This window comes from Convolutriloba macropyga, chromosome 10, assembly GCF_964194025.1.
Source record: "Convolutriloba macropyga chromosome 10, txConMacr16.3, whole genome shotgun sequence".
Lineage (NCBI taxonomy): Eukaryota > Metazoa > Xenacoelomorpha > Acoela > Convolutidae > Convolutriloba > Convolutriloba macropyga.
The window spans coordinates 22,924,041-22,944,218 of record NC_134477.1 but is presented as its reverse complement, the minus strand read 5'-3'; the positions used below and the strand labels follow the sequence as shown (position 1 = coordinate 22,944,218).

Sequence of the window (20,178 nt, the reverse complement as noted above, 5' to 3'; positions counted from 1 at the left end):
TGAATTTGTCATATTTTGAGTTGTGTTACCTTGATTTCCTCATTAATTTCTCTTGCATTCAATCAATGAAGCTGTTTTTCTCAGATTATTGATTTGTGAAGCAGATTCGCTGATAGAGATAAAAAGACGGTGGTTTAATCACTGAAACTCAATGTTTTCTTTTCTTTTTATTGAAATGAAGAATTGTGTTTTTTGCTGATGCTCCATACTTATTAACTTTGCCGCTCAATTTTAATAAGCAACAGCGCCATGTTTTTTACGATGATTGCAGTTGAAATTTCCATTGCAATCGCATTAATTGCTCTTGAACGAAGCTCATAGCAATTATTGTAAATGCGTGTGTCTTTTTTATGCAAAATTTTCGCTTGACAGTTTTGACTTTTCGAGTGACTTTCGCACCCTTGACTTTTTGCGTTTCGCGTGATCTAGAACTCCCTCTCAATCACAGATTCAAGCAGCTGAACTCAATGGGCGGCCATTTAATACTAAAAGTCAAATGAAAAATGTGCCGAAACTGTTGCCATTTTTCACTTTAAATCTTAATGGTGGTATATGTTAACCTCTAATATGGCTATTTGAAGCCCCCTATTGAAATTTTTAGTCCCATTTAGGCTCCCACTCCCTCCCTTCCACCCGCCACCGACTGAAGCAGGCTGCAATTGATTAGATCTCCCACTAGTCGTTCGAGAGCAATGTTTTTTTTTGTGTTTTTAGCATTGGAATAATGAAAATGGTTGCGAGCTCGTGATTTGTTTTGTGTTATAACCTCTGAATCGTGAACAATTTTTCATCAAGCAAATGTAAGTTTCGTGATTTTCCAAATAGAAACTTTTTAAATTGTTTTTTTTTCAAGAGATTAAATAATATCAGATACTGTTGATAAAGAAGCAATTTCTCTTTTTCGGTTTGTTTGCTAAACATCTAGTGCTTTATTTATCTTAAGGTCTTTGGCGATTCCGTCTTAAAAGCCAGTTATAAATAAACTATTCGTAGTCTTTTTCTAAAGAGGTGCAAAATTTTGCTAGGCGCCGATACTCTGAGCAGTCTATAGTGAAAAACTTTCAAATACAATAATTAGTTCGATTGAGGCTCCACTGGCTTATATACATCTGAAATAATTAAGTTGTATTAAGTTGAATTGTTTACCGGTTTAATCTTTTTAATTGCTCTCCAGCGAAGCTTGTAGCAATTATTTTAGTCCTGTGGTCTTTTTTATGCGATTTTTTGCTTGACCGACTTTTCGTCCTCAAAAAAATGGATAAACAGGTAACGGTCGGAGGGCATTAAGGGCAGTTAGAGCCTTTCAACAAACACAAGTGCCGAAGTCGTCCTCTCTACCTCCACAGCTGTTAAAGGTCGTTAAATATGCATCTTATTGTTGTTCAGATAGCTGGACTGAGTCTGCTGGCAGTTGGGGTGTATTCGGCCAAGAGAAGCACTTCTGTTGTGGGCAGGCTCATTGAGGCCAGAGTGGGCAAACCAGCATTAGTCAGAGAAACTTCCAGGCTGACTCTCGCCCATATTATCCAACATCCTATAAAAGTGAGCTGAAGACGTTGGGTTACCCGCCCTAAATTCACTGGTGGATATCTGTCGTTTCGCGAGAGTACCTTTTTTGTCGAATATCTTTGAGTTCTTTTCCTATTGGTTGATAAATATTACTTGTGGAGCTCGGGAATGTAGTATTTGTAATGGCACTAAAATTGTATTTTTGTAGCGGCTCTAAAATTGTTTCTCTTCGAAAACAGTCGATTTCACAATACTTTGGTTCAGCTAATTTGCAGTGTTCTTCTGCTTAGAGTGGAAAGATGGTGACTCGACCGAAGCACGATGTGTTGAAAGGAATCATCCTTAATGTAAGTTACTGTTAACTCCTGCTTAGTAGATGTTAAATTAACTGATTTGGGAGAGTGTGCGATTTCAGCCCAAGCTGGAGATGAGACTGCGTGACATTGCGATAGCAACAAAGAACACTAAAATGAACGATGGCTTCTACAGAAACATTCTATTGCATGGACCACCCGGTTCAGGAAAGACCATGTTTGCGAAGGTCAGTATCCCACAGTATGAACGGTATCCCTTAGTATCGTTTCTCGGGAATCCTAATTTAATGAGCAGAATTACCTACAGAATGTGTCAGTACGCTGTGATGAAATGTATGCATGCTGAATTTGCTTGCCTGGTGTATACTTAGTCTGAACACTAGTATCTATCAATTCAGTCTGAAAAGTAATTAATAGCCGCCGTCCGCCTCTCCCCAGAACACCCCCTATCAACTGCGCTCACCTGAAGCCCCTTCATTTAAGCTAAAGCTAGCCTAACTAAACCGTGGCTAGCTACTGACGAGGTCAACTACTCGCCGGTCGTTTGTGAGCAATTCGCCCGACATTAGTCGGTTATGTTGTCATGACTTAGAGCTTCCAAAACGGGATAAACAGGTAAAGCTCAGCGGGCATCAAGTTTCGTTAAAAGACCTTAGCCGTGTTTAGTATTCCTTAAGTGGTCCTTAAGAGCGGTCAAGCTACTGGGAAGGCCGTAATGCAAGATTAAAAGGTCATTTTTAGGAGTTCTAAAGCCCCAAATATTGCACTTTTTTCGCGTTTTCGTCATTTTTCGAATTTTTTGTTGGACTAGTCTAAAATTGAGGTTTGTAAAAGTTGATAAAGGTCTTTTGCTAGATATTATTACTTTTTATGGCCATTTTGTGAGCTATATGTTTTGGTACTCCAAACATAGCATGCACGTTTATACTAATTTTTGCATTTTTTTGAAGTTTTTTGAAGTTTTTTGTCATTTTTCTAATCGTACGTGCCACGAAACCTCCTCCAGGGTTTGGTAATAGGTTACTGCATAGTTTCTAGCGGTAATAAAATAGTTTTCAACATTTTAACAGTACGAATTTTTGCAATTGTTTGATAAAAACTTGCAATTTCTTCGTTTTTTTTGTCATTTTTTGAAATTTTTGTTGGAGCAGTCCAAAACTGAGGTTTGTAAAAGTTGATAAAGGTCTTTTAGAAGAAATTTATTTTTTGACCATTTTGTGAGTTATGTTTTTGTACTCTTAACATAGCACACAAATGCAGACTATTTTTTAAAATTTGTGTTTTTTTCAGCCCTACGTGTCAAGGAACCTCTACTAGGGTTTGATAATACCTTACTGCATAGTTTCTAGTGGCAATTGAATGGTTTTCAACTTTTAAATTATCAATTTATCAAGTTTTTTTTCGAAATGTTTGTCATTTTCCTGCCCAGGGTCCAAGGAACCTCCTGTAGGGTTCGATAACAAGCAACTGTGTAGTTGCTAGTGGCAGTACAATGTTTATGACTATATGTTGTCACCAGTTTTGCATTTTTTTGATAATTTACATCTTTTTCACATTTTCTTGTTTGATAGATTACTGCTTTCTGGTTTGGTAATAGATTACTGCATAGTTACTGGCGGTAATGGAATGATTTCAACTTTTTAATAATCAATTTATCAAGTTTTGGGCAAATTTTTGTCACTTTCCAGCCCCAGTTTCCCAGAAACCTCCTCTAGGGTTCGATAACAAGTTGTTGCATGGTCGCTAGAGGTAATGGAATAGTTACCACTAGTTTAATGTGACGACTTCTGCATTTTTTGATAAAATTTAAAATCTTCAAATTTTCCGGAAATTATTATCATCTTCCAATTTTATCAAACTTTATGACGCTAGTGAAATTATTTAAGGCTTGAAATAGGGATACGGGGTAGTCTCTTGAGATGGTTCTGAAGTTACTATTTTCACGAAATTTAGCAAGATTTTGTTAAAGTTTGCAATTGTTTTAGTTTTTTATGATATTTTGTCATTTTCTGAGTTGAACAATCTTAGCTGGCCCAACAAAACTTTTTTAGCCTTGCAGATTTTTCAGCCTTGTTAAATGACAGAACTCCAAAGACCAAAAAACATTTTTGAACACTTTTTTTCTGCGAATTTAGAAACTTTAATTTTTGCACTTTTTAGTTTTTTTAGCATTTGTCATATTTCTCGAGTTTATCTACCTTTATTGGCAATTAAATCACCTCAATGGCTTTTGCATTAGATACTGATTATGTTGAATTGTATCATGTCTGACCTTAAGGGTGAAACCTCCATGAGTTTTAGCAATGATTATTTTTCTTTTCGAATGTTTTTGTTTGCTTGTTTGTTTCTCAAGTTTTGAGATTGTCTTTTTGGATGGATTGTTAAACTGATTGCCTGGTCAGTTACATTGTTTTTTGATTTTTCATTCAATGTTTTGGAGTATATTTCAGGACTTATCATGCATTTTTGTAAGGTGTTTTATACCTTTTTGTTTTTACTTTGAGCTTTCAAAACAGAAAACAGGGAAAGCTCAACGGGCATCAAGGTTCATTAGAGGCCCTTAGCAGCGTTCAGTATTTCCTCAGTAGCTTAGAAAGGCAAAGCTACTGGGAAGGCCGTATTAGCGGTTTTTGTCAGTTTTCAAAGTTTTGGGTGGACCAGTCTAAAATCGAGGTATTTAAATGTTCATAAAGGTCCTTTGCAAGACAGTTCCTTTTCGACGATATTGTGAGCTATATGTTTTAGTACTTTGAACATAGCATGGAAGTTTGTACTAATTTTCATTCTTATTTTTCAGGTTTTTTGAAAATGTTTGTCATTTTATGAGTTTTTTTAAGAGAATTTTTTTTTAGAAATTGCAGTTTTTTTAACACTTTTGCTGTCATTCAACTTTGCCAGCTACCGTACCCAAGGAGCCTCCTCCATTTTTTTAATATGTTAATGCAACTTTTCTAGTGGTAATGGATTGATTTTCATTATTTTTGTCACGAATTTTAGGATTTTTTTAATGAAAACTGCAATTTTTGTGTTCTTGTCATTTGTTTTTTCCTGTATCAGGGGCAACAAAATGTCGGCAAGGGTCTGATTTTAGGTTACTGAAACAATTTTTTTGGTCCTGGAATTGTTTTCATTATTTTAATAGTACAAACTATTAATTTTTTGATAAAACTTGCCATTTTTGTCAGGTTTTTTTGGATTTTTTAAAATCTTCTAGCCTCAGAGGCCAAGTAGCCTTCTGTAGATTTTGATAATATGTTACTGCGTAGTCCCTAGTGGTAATGAAGTGCTTTTCAACTTTTTAAACTCACAAATATTAGAAATTTTGACAAAACTTGAAGGTTTTTTGAATTTTTGGTTCAAAATTTATCATTTTTTTCAAAGTTTATCTTGCCCCAGGGGACAGAAAACCTCCTTTAGGGTTTGATATTAGGTTACTGGATGGTTGTTAGGCTCAATTGATGGTATTCAACCTTTTAACATTACAAATTTAATCATTTTTTAAAATTAAACTTGCAATTTTTTCACGTTCATTTTTCAAATTTTTTGTTGGACCAGTCTAAAATTGAGGTTTATAAAAGTTGATAATGGTCTTTTTTAAGACATAATTCCTTTTTTTGACAATTTTGTGAGCGTTACGTTTTGGCACTCCAAACATAGCCAGGAAGTTTATACTAATTTTTTACCTTTTTTTCAATTTCTTTGAAAATGTTTGTCAATTTATGAGTTTTTTGCCCTACGTGCCAATGAACCTCCTCTAGGGTTTTATAATAGATTACTGCATAGTTTCTATTGCTAATAGAATAGTTTGCAACATTTTAAGATAACAGTTTTTGCATTTTTGTATAACTTACAATTTTCAATTTTTTGGACATTTATTGTCATTGAACCTTTGCCAGCCCCAGTAGCAAAGGAACCGCCTCCTTAATTGTTTATATGTTACTGCATAGTCTGCAGTGGTACCCCAAATTTTTAGGATTTTTCGATGATTTTTGCAATTCTTGTCATTTTTTCTTTTCATTCTTTTGATTTGTCATTTTTTGATTTTTCCTGTCTCAGGGGTCAGAAAATGTCACCAAGCGTCTGATATTATGTTAATGAAAATTTTTTATTGGCGCTGGAATGGTTTTCAATAAATCAACATTACAAATTCTACAAGTCTATTTTCCAGCCACAGGGGCCAAGTAACCTCCTATAGGGTTTGATAATATGTTACTGCATAGTGCCTATGGGTAACGGAGTGAATTTCAACATTTTAACCACAAATGTTAGCAATTTTTGAAATTTGAAATTTTTGAAATTTGTCATAATTGAATGGTATTCAACCTTTTAACATTAGACCAGTCTAAAAATGAAGTAAAAGTTAATAATGGTCTTTTTCAAGACATAATTACTTTTTTGACCATTTTGTGAGCTATATGTTTTGGTAGTCCAAAAATAGCACGCAAATTAAGACTAATTTTTAATTTTTTGTCCGTTTTTGAGTTCATAGCCCTACGTGTCAATTAACCTCTTCTAGGGTTTGATAATAGGTTACTGCATAGTTTTCAGTGGTACTGGAATGGTCTTCAACTTTTTAATTAACAAATGTTCTAAATTTTTTGATAAAATTTCCAATTTTTGTCGAGGTTTTTGGAAATTTGGTAGTAGGTTACTGCATTGAAGTTAGGGTTAAGCTCAATGGTATTATCACGAATTATTTGCAATTTTTGTGACAAAGCTTGATATTTCTCAAGTGCGCTGAAAATAACCATGTTGCGATTTTATTGATCTTTATGGGCCAGCAAAGTTTCCCTATGCTTGAGCTTGGGTTACTGGATAATTTCTGAAGAAATTGAAACGTTCTCAGAGTTTTAGAACTATTTTATTTAAATTTGAATTTTTCAGTTCTTTGTTTTTGACTTTTCTGAGTTTATCGATCTTCAAGGGCCAATTAAATTTTTAAGTGTTGTTGATGGGTTAGTCTTGCTGATTTTACAGGAAACAAATAATTCTGCAAAGTTTGGATACTTTAAAAAGTTTTGCAATTTTCCGTTTTTCATCTATTAGTTGCCAAATAATCTCTTGCAAAGCTTGTGCGTGGGTTAATAGGTATTTTTAACTAGATGAATTTTGACCTTTAAGGTAAAATCTTCAAGAGTTATAGCAATGATTTTTTGTTCAATTTGGATGTTCCAGTTCCTCCAGTTTTGGGGACTGTTTGCCTTTTTAGCTGGCATTAATAATTGATACGCTGGTCAGATGCAGTCATTTTTTCTTCAGTTCAGTGGATTGCATTTTAGGATTTGTCCTGCTATGTTTTTTTTCCCAATAATTCGCTTTACCTTTTGATCACGTTTTTTGTTTTACATAAGTCACGATTTTCACGTTTGACTTGACTTACTTCACTCAATGTTTCAATTGAATGGCTTTTAAATGCTTTCACGCATTAAATTACGCAATGTAGTGAATACGCTCAAAGTCAAAAGAGCAGAATCAAACGATCAAAAGAAACAGGATAAGCGTTCAGTTTAGAAGCCGAGTTAAGTGTAATTTTAGAATCTAACCGAATATTCAAAATTTGCGCACCAAATAAAAAGAAATGACTCTGTCAATTTTTCTTTGTTATTCTTTTGTTTTTCTCTTCATACATATATCTCTATACTAATTTACGTACAGCATAGCTAAAGCTATGTTCACCCTAGAAAGTACCAATCGTTGTGCTTGACATCTTGCAATAACATAAGCACGCGATATGCTGAACTGTCAGGCTATCATAAATGGAACGTTTGGTGGGGACGATATGCTAGCTTGGCTGTCTTTGCTTATGTGATTTGATGTTGTGTTTTAGAGCCTGGCGTATCACTCAGGTCTAGACTTTGCCATTCTCACAGGTGGAGATATCTCTCCCATGGGTCCACAGGGCGTCACTGCTGTGCACAAGGTCTTCGACTGGGCCAACACTTCTCGCAAGGGGTAAGCAAGCACACACTTCAAAACATTCTCGCAATAGCAGTATGCCAAAATACACATATTGTCACAGGGGACGTCCCCCGTGACAAATCGTGCATCACGTTTTTTCACGGGTGGGGAACGTGCAAAAATAGTAGTATAACATGCCACAATAGTAGTATACTAAAATGCAAGTAATGTCCGGGGGGAATACGTCGCCCCCGTGACGACTCGTGCATCAGGCTTCGACACGGGGGTTACGAATCGTGCGGTACCTTTCGGTAATAAAGTAAAATTTTGTAAAGTTCTCAATTTTGGTGGCGGCAAACTTTTGTCAATTGTTTTTTTGCTGCGGCAAAAATTTATATTTGGGGCTAATTTGTACGGGGGACAAAAATTTTCACGGTTTTGACTGAAGGAATCGTTTTTATCATGCGCGCTTTGGAATGCACATTTTATCCAAGCAATAAAGTTGATTCAATTTATTACTTCTGAAACATATTACCTGTCGTGCGTTGGTGTTGCGGAAACATGCTTTCGTAACAATTTCTCTTTTTATACGTCTTTAGCTCGCTCCTCCTCTTACGTCTTTTAAGGTGCAAACATGGAAAGCACGGCGGGGAGTAGGTGTTTCTTTGGGTCTTTCCCACCCCATCATGGTAATTATACCATAATGGGGGGTAAGTTTTGATGGGGAGCTATAATGGGAAAGACCCATTTTTTTTAATCAAAGTTTTGTTTTAAGGAGAGAAGTTAATGATTGTTACGAATTTTTAACGTTAAAGCTACATCATGCAGGAGTAATAGGAAATTATGTTTGATTGTGCTTTACAGACGTCCACGCTCGTCAGTGAAGTGATTTATTGACGACTTCTCAGATTACATATCAAATCCCATTGAACAACTCAAATGCCTATTTTTAATAGCCGCCCTCATCTTCTCAGCCGGCTATTATAGCGCTCCTATTTTTTTTACAATTCAAAGAATTTGATTGCAATTCAAAAAATTTGAATTGTATTGGGGCGCTGTCTTTTTTTTAAGATCTGTTAACACATTTTCATGATTTTTGAAGTCAAATTGGAGTAGTGATTTTGGTCACGCCGAAACAGGAAATGGAGCGAAAAAGCGAGTGGTTTTGCGGCGTGATATTTTTTCGCTCTAATTTTAAAGTAGAGTGAGAATTGGTGTTTTAACAAAAATTCGCGTTCTCGCTAGTAGTTTTTTTTGTTCCCATGCGGCAATTTCACTTTGATTTTTACTGTTTTTTCGATTTTTTTGATCGGATTTTTTTTCCAAATGGTTTTCCCAATCCATTCATAGTTCGTTATTGGCCTATTTTTTTTGTGAGAATCAGATTGACATTTCTCGCTAGTGTTTTTTGTTCTCGCGAGCGGCATTTTGACATTAATTTTCTGTTTTTTTTGTTTATCTGATTTTTTTAGAAATGGTTTTCCCAATTCATTCATAGTCCCTTCTAGGTCTAGTTTTTTTGTTTAGTCAATGAAAATTCTTTGAATTGTACGTCAGGACTTGTCCTGCTATGTTTTTTACTTCGTCGAACAAGTTTTTCTTCTCTAATTCTGCTAAAAGTGATTTTGAACATCAGTTGCTCAGCAAAGCAATTCAAACTGAACAGAGTCAGTATAAAAAATTGAAGTCAGAAATAGAAACGGGATAAACCCATAAAGCCCAATTTTAGATGCCCGCTATTTGAACGTCGTTCCTATGCGTATTAGTTACCATCTCTAATGCTTATCGTTATTGATAGTAGCCCCTGTAGCCCCTCTCTAAGAAACAGAAGTATGTTCAACTACGAAATGTCATCAAAATAAATCGGACTTAAGAAATGTTTTTTGTACAAAAACCTTTTTTTTCAATATCTTCTGTTCTTTCAATCCCAATCATGCTTATTGGAATCAACGGCGGCCATTTTACGGCAATCTGCCGGTTATGTTATTAATTGCTCTTTAAACGAAGTTTGTAGCAATTATATTAGTCATGCCGGTCTTTTTATGCTATTTTTCGCCTGACCAATTTTTCGTCTGATCCATTTGACTTTCATCCTCAACAACGGGATAAACAGGTAGCGCCCAGCGGGCATTAAGTGCTCTTGGAGCTTCGCAGCTGGGGCTATTATTGGTTTTCTCTTTTTAATAGCCGCGTCCTCAATTCTAGGCGGCTATTATAGCGCTCCTAATTTTTTTTACTTCGTCTAACAGATTTTTGTTTCGTGACTTCTTGGAATTTACTTTTTCAATGACTTACCTCACTCAAAAAAATGACTTCTGAGCTCACTTATGAAACTTTAAATTTTATGAACATTTACTTATTAAAGGTCAATAGTGTGCATATATATGAAGCCAAACATATGCCCTATATCTTGAATATTAGTGTCTTGAGTTTTTGATTTCGAATAATTTTGGGTTCTTTTCCGTTTGTGCCCCCCTCCCAAATATTTCACGTGCATCTGGGAGGTGCAAATAATATGCGCCCACTACGCTGAGGGGGGCACAAACGGAAAAGATCTTAATGTTGAAAAGCTCTATTAGGGCTTTCTCATAGAGCTTATGTGTCTCATAAAAATGACAGTCCGAAGCTAACCCAAAAAGTCTACTGGTCTATTAAAGGACTGGTGGTCGATCTGTCTTTTTTATATCTATAATATTTTCAATTAATGTAACGCCACAAGCGTCTATCGCGGCTATTTTCCGGCAATCTGCCGGCTGTTTTATTTTGTCAAGATTAGTGTTACAACCATGTGATGTCACAACCACTTCAAATCTGCTTTTTGTTCATTCGTTGCAATTTCAACTGAAATGCTTGCGTGATGTCATTTTTCGCTCTTAGTGTAGAGAGGTTTTTGTTCATTTGAGTGATTAAGTTTTTGGTCACACGTGACGGTCACAAGTCGGTAATTACCTCACTTTAAAATTGACTTTTGTTTACTTTAATTGAAAGAAATAAAGCCAAGTGAATGTGTGTCACTCTAAATGAAGGTTATTTGAGAACAGCTAGTAGAGGCAGCAATAACTTATACAATTTCTTAAGCGAAATATATTATCTCAGCCTTCAATGAAAAGGCTAATTTTTTTGGTCTGTCTTTCTTTACTGTTTTTTTTAGACTGCAGATCTACAAAGCTATTGCGGTTTCTTTCAATCTGCCAGCTGTGTTTCTTATGGTGTGAGGGGCGGTTCTTAGAGGTTGACCCCAAAAACCGCCCTCCCACCATTGCAACCACTATTGCCGCCACCCCCACCCCCGCTGTGGCCCGCCACGCCACTGCTGCCCCCACCCCATCCTCCCGCTGGGCTCACCTCACGCCCCTTCAATTACGCTAAAGCTAGCCTCACTACACCGTGGCTAGCTACTGACAAAGCCAACCGCTCGCTGGTCGTTTTTGAGAAATTTGCTCGACGTAAGTCGGTTATGTTTTCCTCTATTGAAGAACTTTCGTCGTCACAACTAGTCATCTTTCCTAATCAAAGTGACAACACCTTGGACCTATTTTTAACATCAGATGCGAGGATTGTAAATAACGTAACATCAAACAAGATACTCGAGTTAGACCAGGCATGAGACATAGCCGTTTTCTTTGACGTTTCTTTACGCAATGATGGCGATATCTCGTCAGTTGAAAAGTAAGATATAATTGGAAGAAAGTTCCTACCGAGTCTAGCTCTTAACTCTTCAATGATGTCATCGCCTTTTCGAACTCAAATCTTGTTCTGAATGCCGATTGGCAGCCAAATTGGTAATTTGGTTTATGAAGTATTGTCAGTCACTTGACGCAAATGGGTCCCGTGGAAGGAACCAATTGATATGCAGGAGACTGGAAGTTTTCGATGTTTGTGTTTTTCTATAGTAGGCTTTTAATATTTCAAGTTGCTAAAAAAGATCCAATGATTTGGTTGAGTTGTGGTCAAGCTGCCATTTTTCAATAGACGCATATTAAATGGGTTTTTCTGTCGCCGACGTATTGATATTCAGTGACATCTATATGCTGAATAATCAACTGTTTTCCCAGCGAGCATGTCAAACGGATAGTCTGCAACGTAAGCTTTTTCCACAGAATCTTCAATGGCCATGTTTTCTGGGTAATCCATCTTTCTATAGCCAATGTGAGTTCCGCTTTCATCCTGTATAGCTTAAAAACCTAGAATACTTGTTATTTCTTCGTCTGGCCATGTTTCTTCCTTATTTTTCTGATAAAATAAAAAACCATTATAGCGGTTTTATAATGATAAATGAAATTGGGAAGTTCAGTTGCCGTTTTTAAGGATTTGACTATGCTCCAGATTTTCATAGTTTCCTTCATTAATAAGGGCTCTGGGTCCTTTGTAAGGTATGGCATGGAAACGGCTTCTTTCGGTTTACTCTGATTAAATTTGTAATCCTGCGCAGAGAACTTGTTATCATGAGATTGCTGTTAACGTGGTTTGATGGCGAGGGGAAGATGTTTTCACTCATAGCTACTATTCAATCATCTTTTAAATGGTTTCTTCATTTATATAACTTCTGACGTTCCGCAAAATGGTCTTGAGAAATTTGCTCACACACAGATGAAACTAGATTAACGGTTAACTCATGATTCGTTGTTTCACTGCTATTGTCCACATTTTTCACGCTATTTATACAATTTTGCCTTAATAGGCTCTTGGTTGCAATCTATCAGACTGGAAGTGGGAGGAATTTTAGTCGTTATGTCGTAAATCTTAAAAACTTTACGTTTATCGAAAAGGTTTATCGGCTTTGCATAGAATTCTGGACGGCGAACTAACTTTGCTGATGCCTCATCACTTAATCATAACAAAAACGGAACATCTTTCTTTGTTTCTTTTGGCTGCTAATTTAGTGACTCTAGAGTTGTTGTTTTAACGAAATTTTGCAGATACGTTCATTGACTTCAAGATATTTGTGTATCAAGCTTTTTAGCGGTTATTCGTTTTCCTGCTCAAGTTTTATCTCAATCGTTCTATTTTTTATTAAGATTGAATTGTGCTTTGAACTCTTTGACAGCATCAACGCACACGTTTCCGTTTTAAAGAATTTTCTTTGAGGCTTCAGCTTTTGTAGCATATTTCGATCTCAGTGGTTCGATGCGCAAATAGCGTGAAAAACAGTCAACTGCTTTTAATAAATGGTTCACACCTGGGTGCTATTCTGATGCACCTTGTCAACATGGACTAAGTCTAGAGACCAGATTGCGTTGATATAGTAAAACAATAACTTTTTTGTTTCAGATTAGTGCTGTTTTTGTTGCTTTCAAACAATGTTTGCTGATATTATGTCAGTACCGTGGTTTTTTCCCTGACTTAATTTTGCTTGACTGGTTTTTTCATCTGACTCATTTGACTTTTCGTCCTAAACATCGGGATAAACAGGTAGCCCTCCGAGGATATTAAATCCCTTAGAGGCCCTTAGAGCCTGGTTTTGTGACCAGACCATCAGCCCCACTATTACCGCCTCCTCAACACTCCCATTGTCCATCCTTCTCCACCTGTCGATTTGAATACCCTCTTATCTAGCCTTCTTAACCCTACGGCCAATCGCTTGTGTCCCTCCACCAAAGCCGACCCCCACGCAAATACAAACGCATTCCGGTCACCACCCGAAAGCTAGCATCTCTAGGCCACAGCTGCCTACGAAAGGCAACCGCCCGACGTTAGTCGGTTATGTTTTTAAGCGTGCTTTGATTCTAGCTGCGCTTCGTGTACTTTGATTCTAGCAGTTTGATCACAGTTGTTGTAGTAGTAACGATCTTTGTCCAATTCCTGTGCCTCGTTACCGGAACGCTCTGGAGTGCCCCTCCCCTTCGCAGCTTTGGCGTTGCTGTTGGCTATCAGTTCCTCTTTCAAATTTCGAGACTCCAATAAGATAAATATATTACTGAGGTTTGGTTTGGTTTTTCGAGTTATTTGGTTGGCTGTTGCAGATCATTGAAAATGAGTCGGATAGGTTAGTGCGACTTTCATCGACTATCAACTTTTTGTTTTCACCAGTTAAAACTCGTTCTGATTTTCTCAGAAGATCAATCTTTTGTTAGTCTTATAGTACTTCGAACTCGTATTTTTGCTTCTATTTCTTATAAAATTTTGTTTTTCTTATAAATTTTTGAATCTATAGCTTACAGAATTTCTTATAAAATTTTGTCAGATTGCGTGTTTGATTAAGGTTTTGGGTTCTCCTGACTCAGACTTCCATAGATTTTCGATTTATCCTCCTTAATCTTTTGGCCGTTTTCAAAATTGAGAACAGAGATTTTGTTTTGATTTGAATTTTACAATATCTCTTCTGTTAATGGCTGGTTTTTCATGTAAGGTTTATTGGGGACTAGTATAAATTCGTCGGCAATTGTCAATATTATGCTTACTCTAAATGTGCGAAACAAAAAGGAGTGATGATCCAAATTAACTCAAATTCTGTTTTCGTTAGTAGGATGGCTCCTTTTTTGTCAGGGAAGGTTTGTTTGGAACAAGTTTAACAATGTTCTTTCTGGTGCTCGTTTTTTTGTTTGATTTTTAGCATTTCCCCAGATTTTTTTTGTAGGCACTCGCACACATCACATAAGTTTTTTGCAGATCCGGATTACGTAAAGTTTTCACAGTTGATTGTCTGGCAATTGAACCATTCACCTCAGATTGGTACATTTTTTACATCAAGTGGCGTAACTTCTGCTTTTTCAGATGGGTTATAAGGAGTTGACTCAACGATATTTGAACAATATTGCAAACGGTCAGAGTTTAAGGGATCAAGGTCTATGAGAAAATGTTCAAAAAATTTTTGTTTGCTAATTCATAGCAGTTTTGGTAGAACTGTGAGAGCTGATTGTTTGCCCAAATATTCAATTTGCTGTGTCGCTCGGTCACAAAATGATGTGAGTTGTGTTCAGATTTATCTTTCTTGCCCATTCAATGTGCTGATATAGGTTGCTCACGTAAATAACGTTCAAATTCTTTTGACGACCTGCATTAGCTTAATTTACAAACTCTCATAGAAGACTTTTCCATAAAGGGCGGCAAATATGAGAAGGCTGCTCTCAATATTTCGTACTAAACCTAAATCAATGTATTTGACAACTGTACTCTGTATATATTGGTTGACTTTCTTTCACATTCCGGATAAAACGTGTTCCCAGAAACCATTTTTTAGTTATGCTCATCCCGATGGCCCTACCACTGCCATTAAAGTGCCATCTCGGTATAATCTTTTTCAAAGCTTTGGCTTAAGTAAGCTATAAGCTTGATAAATGGTTATCCTAACTGAAATTTCGTCGCAGCTGGGTTCAGGAATGATAAATCGGAATATCAAGAATATTTAGCGACAGTAGTACAAACTTCAGATCTCGGCATAGTTGTTTTTTTTTTGCAAAATTTCGAGTGCAATTTACTACTGGTCGGTTTTTCAAAAGATCTTGCTACTACAGTTTTAACTTGATCAACGGTTTCATCTACTTCTCGAAGATACTTCCCTACAACTCGAACAACAATGAAGCTTAAAAAAGTAAATTGAGACTTAATAAGAATAAAACTAAATTAATGAACTGATTCGTTCATATAAAATATTTCATAACAATTATAAGCACTCTAAATATTTCATAACAATTACAAAAAGTCTCGCATATGAGCCACTCAATGGATGGAACAGGTACAAGACAAAGTTAGCCCTTCCTAAACCCGGCAGCCAATCACGGAAGAGGTGTCTCAGGTAGTTTGACTACAGCTATGTCTAGGTTATTGAAAAACACTTGTTAAAACATGTATTAGACAGGCTAAGACTTTCCAAAACCTGCAAGCCAATCAGAGAAAAGCTGTCTCGGGTAACAAAAACAGAGACCACATCTTTACATACAAAGTAACAGATGGACTAATGGTTCCAATATTTCGGTCACCAATAACAGAAGTGTGTGAGCATGTGTGTAACAAGCGCGAGCATATTACTGCATTATCTACGGGGAACAAAGTGCAAAAATTGATTTGCTGATCAGAGGTGAATTATCACCTAGATTGCTCTACCACGCATATAAAGATGACACTGCGTTGAATTTTTTTAATAGCAATACGCAGTAGATTTCAGCCGCACATCAATTCTTTACGTTTGAACTCAATGTTCTATAATCCTACAACCTTTTCTACCCCAACATGCATGTTTAAACCTGTATAATAACGCAGAAATCGTTAGTTTTTCAGTTTAACAGCCTTCCTTTGTCTTTTTTAACACATAAGTTTTTGGATAGCTAAATTGCTTTTTATTGATTTTATGTAGCATAATTGTTCAAATTTGACCATTTCTGATCGCAAAAAAAAACCATTTTGCTCAAGTTTAACTGTATTATCCTTACACTTATGTATATGATTTGTCTCGCCATACGTTTTCAAAACTTGTTAGTAATTGTCGAAACATTAAGATCCTTTTACCCATTACTGTCAATTTTACCCTCAGTTTTTTTTTTGTTATTCGTTTGCTATTCGCTACTCTTTCAAGTCTGTCTTGACGTCACTATCATTATTTTGGCTAGCAGACAAAATAATTCTCCACATAGAGTTTTGATACTTAAATTTTTATTATTTTTCTAATCTGTGCGCACATTAATCTGGGTAACATCTGTTCATTAAAACTATCAAATTAAAAACGTGAATAACAATCACCAAAATTTGATCAAAGTTCTTTTTACTGTAGATTTTCAGCAATGATTTGGCTCTCTATCTATCACACACAGGTGAGTTTTAAATTTCCAATTAAAGGCCCGAGAATAGTCTGTTCTGACTAAAAAAATTGGTTTAAGATTTTTCAATTTTGAACTACAATTTTATCGACCCCGAAAATTGCAAAATTTTTGCAAGTTTTTCTCTATCTCCACAAAACCGTGATAATTTAACAAGTTGTTGTCCCCCGTACAAATCAGGCCCATTTATTATAAGTTTTTCACACCGCACCAAAATCAATTCGTGATGCACGATTCGTCACGGGAGGGGGACGTGCCCCACCCTCGTGACAATACTTTCATTTTACGTGTATAGTGCTCACAATTGTCCCTCGCATGAATCGAATACCAGAACGGATTCAAAGGCGTTGCTTGAATAATTTCCAAGATGAAAAGTTGCAACTGTCTTAAACTCGGAAACATTTTTAATGTGCTTTTGCGCTCCATCAGAAACAACGCCGATGGCTTATTCAGTGGAGATTATTCAACCAATATATCTTTTTTAGTCTAAAATAACGCAGGACACTCAAGGTTTTATGTGAAACGTTATTAAATGTTAGCTTGTAAATTTGAAATCATTATTTGAACGGTAAAATTTGATTCTCGTTTGTTCTTGGTGTGTGAAAAAGTTGTGTTTAAGTGTGCTGTTGTTCGTGGATGAGGCAGATGCGTTCCTGCGCAAGAGGGGTTCAGAGCAGATCTCGGAGGACCTCAGGAGTACTCTGAATGCATTCCTGTTCAGAACAGGCGAACAGAGCAAAAAGTAAGAAAATCTGTTGCTACATGTCACCTGATAGTATCAGACAAGTACACTTTAAAGGATATCAATTCAATCCAAAAATGGGGGTGGGGATCGATGGTTAATCTATCAGAAAAACAGCAGCTTGATTGTAGGATAATGTTGGTTCTGGCTAGTAATCAGCCGGAGCAGTTTGACTGGGCCATGAACGACAGATTGGATGAGATGGTTCACTTCGATGTTCCCCAGTTGGAGGAACGAGAGAGACTGGTTAGGAACTACTTCGACCTCTTCGTACTCAGGGCATCCGAAAGGTGAGTATCGTAGTCGCTCTTAATCATGGTCTTTACAGACAAGCTGGCTTGTCTGTGAAATTATCATGGTCGCAATTGGCTTCCATGAGGGTAATTTTACTCGAATTATTAATTGCTCTCAGACAAATTTTATAGCATTTTAGTCCTGCGGAAAGGAGTTTGGTATTCTACAGGTTTTTAAGACCCAACTAGTTGTAGTGGCTTTATCCAGATTTTTACGACTCGAAGAGGAATAATGACATTTATTATAGGACTCGAAGAGTAGTACTGGAGAAGTGTCTTTTCTAATCAATTTTATTGAATTGTTTTTTATTGCATTTTATTGCAAGCAGGAAATGGAACGCGTGAAAAATTTTGGCGTGGTTTAAGTGTAGATCAAAAGTGAGTGTTTTTTGCTCTTACTGCTGTTTTTAAGAGCGAGAAATTGAGGTTTAAAAGATTTTCGTTAAGTTTTTCGTTAAGTCAGTTTGTTTAAATTTTTTTCGATTTAATGGTTTGAGTAGGCGATTATGATAATTCAATTGTGTAATTGCTCTCGAACGAAATTTGAAGCAATTAATGTAAATGTGGGTGTATTTTTCTTTTGCACGCTGACTTTTCATTTTTTACGGCGTGACATTTTTAGCTCTAATTTTAAAGTAGAGTAAGAAAATGGTGTTTGAACAAAACTTCGCTTTCTTGCCAGTGGTTTTTGTTGACATGTGGCAATTTCACTTTGATTTTTACAGATTTTCAAACACTTTACTTTTTTCGATTTTTTGGATCTGATTTTTTTCTGAATGGTTTTCATAATCCATTCATAGTTCCTCTTAGGCCTGATTTTTTGTTAAAATTAAATTTCAATTTCTCGCTAGTGGTTTTTTGTTCACAAGCGGCATTTTGACATTGATTTTCTGGATTTTTTTTGTTTTTTTGATCTGATTTTTTTAGAAGTGGTTTTCCCAATTCTCTGATATTCCGTTCTATGTCTAGTTTTTTGTTTAGTCAGGGAAAATTCTTTGAATTGTACGTCAGGACTGGTCCTGCTATGTTTTTTTTAATTCGCTTTACCTTTTGATCACTTTTTTTCGTTTTCACGTTTGACTTCTGGCTTACTTCACTCACTGTTTCAACTGAATGGATTTTAAATTCTTTTACTCATTGAATTGCGCAATGTAGTGAATACGGCCAATGTCAAAAGAGTAAAATCAAAAGAGACTGGATAAACCGATAATACCCGGTCATTAAGTCATTGATAATTAGGTTATTAAAGTTCATTAGAGTCTTTGCTAGCTGGCATTGGTATTAAGCTTATTAGCTTTCCGTATAGAAGCTGAATTAATTGTATTTTTAGAATCCAACTGAAACTGCACGCCAATATCAAACTTCTTGACGCTGAAGAAAAAAAACAGAAAAAAAATCGGTCAATGATCTCTTCTTTTTTCTTCTGGTTCAATGCCGATGTGCATCAAGCGCGTCAACGGCGACTATTTGCCGGCAATCTGCCGGCTATGTTTCAGTTTTTGCTCACATTGGTCGCTCTTTTTGCAAACGTTTTTGGAATAGCATTGTGAATTTCAGATCGTGGTTTCAGTGGCTGCGAGACTTTGTTAGATTGAAGAGGCCTCGCAAGTTGACTATTGGAGATTTCGACTTTGCTGCCAAGTGTTCTGAGGTTGCGGAGAAGACAGAGGGACTGTCTGCTAGAGAGATATCCAAGCTAGCTGTCTCATGGCAGGTCAGTCACTGATAAACTCTAGGCATAGATCTTTATAGATTTTGTCACATCTGATCCCACAGAAGAATGCTTAGCTTTCGCAGTCGAATTGGTAAATTACTCTTAGTGAACTTATATCTATTCCAAATCTTTGGAATTCAGCATTTTTAAAACGTCTTGCGCCGACAAGTGTTGATAAACCCTCACAAATCCATGAGATGCCAGTAAATATATCAGTATAAGAACATTAGTGGTAGGAAACAGTTTCTCTTTGTACAGTGTAACGTGTAGTGCCAGTTGGATAATGGGTAGTTGATGGATTGATTGAATGATTAAATATTTAAGGCAAGTGCGTATGCGAGTGAGGATGGGGTGCTGACAGAGGAGATAGTGGATGAGAGGGTGAGGGACGCAGTTGCCCAGAGAGCCAAAAAGACCCAGTGGGAGGAGGAGGTCAGACAACAGGCCACCCTCATACATTCTTACAACTAGCATCCCTACCATCACCACCACTTCCACTCACAAAAACAGGAGAAAAAACAACCCACAGAATACAGTACAAGGCGAGTTGAAAGACAATATAATGTAATCAGAATGCCGTGGTTTTGCTTCATATTGATTAGTTTTCCTTTCATTGTGAAGTGGAATGGAGGCGGAGTTGAAACACCCACAAGAACTTCCGTTCGTATCACATGAATTCAGCTAGTGAGATGATCGTTTTGATTATTTTGAGAACAACAGATTAATAGTAGAAAATGTCTGCTCACATCAGGACTCAAGTTGAAACAAACGTTAAACTCAGTTTCAGTGCTCAGTTTAATTAATGTTTTTGTAATCAGCAGAGAATTGTTGTTCAGCTGTCGACTTGGTCAGATGATCTCTACAAGAGTCAAAAAATTTAGGATCCCTCACTTGTAAAAGAAATGATCTGTATATCTAAATGATAATCGCAAAAGTCATAATTGATCTTTATTTT

The 20,178-nt window shown here is 36.5% G+C and overlaps 1 protein-coding gene across 1 annotated transcript in view; it reads left to right on the top strand.

The window, feature by feature from the left end:
- LOC142348827 (ATPase family AAA domain-containing protein 3-like) overlaps positions 1–20,178 on the top strand; it is a 54,205-nt gene that overhangs the window by 33,742 nt on the left and 285 nt on the right. The window contains exons 5-12 of the mRNA XM_075400354.1: positions 1,387–1,542; positions 1,800–1,856; positions 1,925–2,050; positions 7,651–7,775; positions 17,094–17,216; positions 17,348–17,506; positions 19,067–19,223; positions 19,548–20,178. The exon at positions 19,548–20,178 is cut by the window's right edge and continues 285 nt beyond it. Coding sequence (XP_075256469.1) covers positions 1,387–1,542; positions 1,800–1,856; positions 1,925–2,050; positions 7,651–7,775; positions 17,094–17,216; positions 17,348–17,506; positions 19,067–19,223; positions 19,548–19,694 — 1,050 coding nt within the window. The 3' untranslated portion in view covers positions 19,695–20,178. The remainder of the gene's footprint in view (positions 1–1,386; positions 1,543–1,799; positions 1,857–1,924; positions 2,051–7,650; positions 7,776–17,093; positions 17,217–17,347; positions 17,507–19,066; positions 19,224–19,547) is intronic.